Source organism: Nicotiana attenuata, unplaced genomic scaffold (assembly GCF_001879085.1).
Source record: "Nicotiana attenuata strain UT unplaced genomic scaffold, NIATTr2, whole genome shotgun sequence".
Lineage (NCBI taxonomy): Eukaryota > Viridiplantae > Streptophyta > Magnoliopsida > Solanales > Solanaceae > Nicotiana > Nicotiana attenuata.
This window is the reverse complement of record NW_017670868.1, coordinates 154,368-157,892: the sequence shown is the minus strand read 5'-3', so window position 1 is coordinate 157,892 and position 3,525 is coordinate 154,368. Positions and strand designations below refer to the sequence as shown.

The window sequence follows — 3,525 nt, the reverse complement described above, 5'->3', positions numbered from 1 at the left end:
GTGATCAAATTTTGGCGCCGTTGCCGGGGAATTAACGGTGTTACTTATTAAAACTTAGAAGTAGTGCTAGAATTATTAGCTTAGATCAATTTTCTACGGTGTTAAATAATTTTGCATTGAAATTCTCACGTTTGAACTGTTGTGTGATTCAAGTGTATGCCTAGAGATTCTTCGAGGACTGGTGAACTGCTTGAAGGACTCTCAGACCCCGAGAAAACATTCAGGGCATTAAACCATGCCAACAAGAAGAACAAACAATCACAACAAACACACCAACTTGAAATTGAAATGGGTGACGTAGATAACGTCAACGGAAACATCAGGGATGACCAAGCTGACCCAAACGTCAGAGTGGTGGCACCTCTTGTGCCAGAAGCTGCACTTTATGATTGGGCACAACCAATAGCTGACAACCTGGCCACCGCCATTGCTGTGCCCCCGATACAAGCAGAGACATTCCAGATCACCAACAACATGTTGCATCTTCTGCAGAATAAGGGATTGTTCTCCGGGTCACACATTGAAGACCCTCAACAACACCTAAAAAACTTTCTGTCGATTTGTGTGACCCAAAGGCAGCCAAGGGTGACCCTAGAAGCCATCAAGTAGTTACTGTTCCCGTTCTCTGTGACTGGGGAAGCTCAGACTTGGCTGAATTCACTTCCCATAAATTCCATTATCACTTGGGAGGAATTAGTCAAGCAGTTCCTGAACAAGTTTTACCCCCCCCCAAACAAGACTGCAAGACAGATTGATGAGATACTGCAGTACAAGCAGCAGCCTACTGAGACCTTGCAGGAAATTTGGAAAGATTCAAAGGGATGCTAGTGAAGTGTCCCCACCATGGTATTCCAGACCAAATGCTCGGCCAGAGATTCTACATGGGGTTAGCAGACAATTTAAAAGCCAATGTAGATGCTTCAGCTAGGGGTGCATTTTTTAGCAAGACATTCACAGAATGTAAAATCCTTCTTGACAAGATGTCCCAGAATTCGGGGTGGATGACGAGAGGTACGACCCTAACACCAATAGTGCATTCAGTTCCTCTTGACCCAAATAATTCGCATGCAGAGAACACAGCCACACTCATGACTCAGATGAGTATATTGATAAAGAAGATTGATGAGATGGGTACAAAGCAAGTGCATATTATTGACACAACAAATGGAGGACTGTGCACACCTTGCATTAATCAGTCTTATGTGTGTTCATGGAGTGGAGAAGGTGACAACTAAGGGTTAAGAGAGGATATGAATTATGTCAACAATTTTGGGGGTCAAAGACAAGGAGGACATCAGTGGAGACCAGCACCCAATAAGCAGTACAGACCAAACATGCCACAACCTGGAGGTATGCAACCCCAAGGCCAAATGGTGTCATATCAGAGACAACAGGGCTATCCACAGCAGAACCAGGAAAAGTTGGCATATCAGCCACCTCCTCAGCAACAGGATGGCAACATGGTAGAAATTAGGGGTATGCTTCAACAACTCATTAGAACAAATGGTAAGATATAGGAAAAATTGGCAGTGCATGACTCAGCAATAAAGAATATTGAAACTCAATTGTGGCAGCTGTCCATGGCCTTAAATAACCGCCCACAGGGAACATTGCCAGCTGACACGAACATTAACCCCAAGGAGATCAGCTGATGGAAGTAAGTCTCCGGAATGGGAGAGATTTAGACAGAGAGCAAGAGGTTGCGCAATCCAGAAGAGAGACTAAGCCAGTCGCTCCAGCTCCATTAGAGATAGATGAATCAGCAGAACTTATTGAAGTGGTGGTTAAACAGGTTCAGGATGATAAGGGTAAGGCTAAAGAGAGTGAACAAGATGCAGAACAAGTGGTACCTCTTGTGCCACAAAACCCCAACAAAGAGAAGCCAGCAAGTAGTGCACAAAGGGTGATACCTGCACCATTCCCTCAGAGACTGGCAAAACAAAAGAAAGAAGATCAATACAGGAAATTCATGGAGATGCTTCGTCAACTTCAATTGAATATTCCTCTGATGGATGCTTTGAGGGAAATGCCAGGCTATGCAAAGATGATGAAGGACCTAATGTCACGAAAATTTGACTTTCAGGACCTGTCCACAGTAACTCTGACACAGACATGCAGTGCAGTAGTGACAAGACCCATGGCTCAAAAGATGTCTGACCCAGGTAGCTTCACTATTCCGTGTACTATTGGGAGTTATGCCTTTGCAAAAGCATTATGTGACTTAGGAGCCAGCATAAACTTGATGCCTTTGGCAATATATACAAAACTGGGCATTGGCAGAGCTAGACCAACTTCGATGTTGTTGCAAGTGGCTGACCGCACGGTTAAAAGGCCGACATGGGTTCTTGATGATGTGCTGGTACAAGTGGAAAAGTTTGTATTCCCTGCAGACTTTGTTATTCTGGATTGCCAGGTAGATGAGGAGATACCCATCATTTTAGGGAGGCCATTCTTAGCCACTGGGAGAGCATTGATTGATTGTGAAACTGGGGAATTAAAAATGAGGTTGAACGATGAAGAAGTTATATTCAACGTTCAGAAATCCATGAGGAGACCCAATGAATATGCTAATTGCTCCCTAGTGGAGGCAGTGGATGTGATCCTGCATGAAGATGATGAGATCCTGAATGCTAAAGATCCATTGTGAGCTTGCTTGACAAATTTGGAGGAGATGGATGGTGAAAGGTTGGCAGAGTGGGTCATGGCACTCGAAGGCCAAGGATTCTGGAAGAGGGAACCTCAGTTCGAGTCCCTTGAGTTAGAAAAGAGAGCTACACCACCAGCAAAACCATCAGTAGAGGAACCACCCCGACTGGAGCTGAAACCACTTCCAGCTTACCTTAGGTATGCTTTCTTAGGGCCTAATTCTACTTTACCTGTTATTATATCATCCGGTTTGCTAGGTGTTCAGGTAGAGCAACTCCTACAAGTGTTACAGGAATGTAAGACTGCCATTGGTTGGACCATGGCGGACATAAAGGGTATCAGCCCAGCTTTTTGTATGCACAAGATTCTCTTGGAAGAAGGGAACAAACCTTCCAGAGAACATCAACGAAGGCTGAACCCGAATATGAAAGAGGTGGTAAAGAAGGAAGTGATCAAATGGTTAGATGCGTGTATCATCTTCCCCATCTCTGACAGCAATTGGGTCAGCCCTGTTCAGTGTGTGCCGAAAAAAGGAGGAATGACGTTTGTACAAAATGAGAATAACGAGTTGATCTCGACTCGTACACTCACGGGATGGCGTATTTGCATGGATTACTGGAAATTGAACATAGCCACTTGGAAGGACCATTTCCCTTGCCATTCATTGACCAAATGTTGGACAGGTTGGCTGGGCGATCTCACTTATATTTCTTGGATGGATATTCAGGGTACAATCAGATCTCAATAGCCCCCGAAGATAGAGAGAAAACATCCTTCACCTGTCTGTATGGCATCTTTGCCTTTCGGCAAATGCCTTTTGGGCTTTGTATTGCACCGGCTACATTCCAATGGTATATGTTAGCCATTTTCACGGACATG

General features: G+C 44.5%; 1 protein-coding gene across 1 annotated transcript; it reads left to right on the top strand.

The window, feature by feature from the left end:
* The first annotated feature begins 1,250 nt into the window (after window positions 1–1,250).
* LOC109244049 lies at window positions 1,251–2,157 on the top strand. The gene is made up of 3 exons (XM_019411079.1): window positions 1,251–1,506; window positions 1,641–1,889; window positions 2,084–2,157. Exons 1-3 carry the CDS (start codon window positions 1,251–1,253, stop codon window positions 2,155–2,157), a joined length of 579 nt encoding a protein of 192 aa, XP_019266624.1.
* Window positions 2,158–3,525: the final 1,368 nt, after the last annotated feature.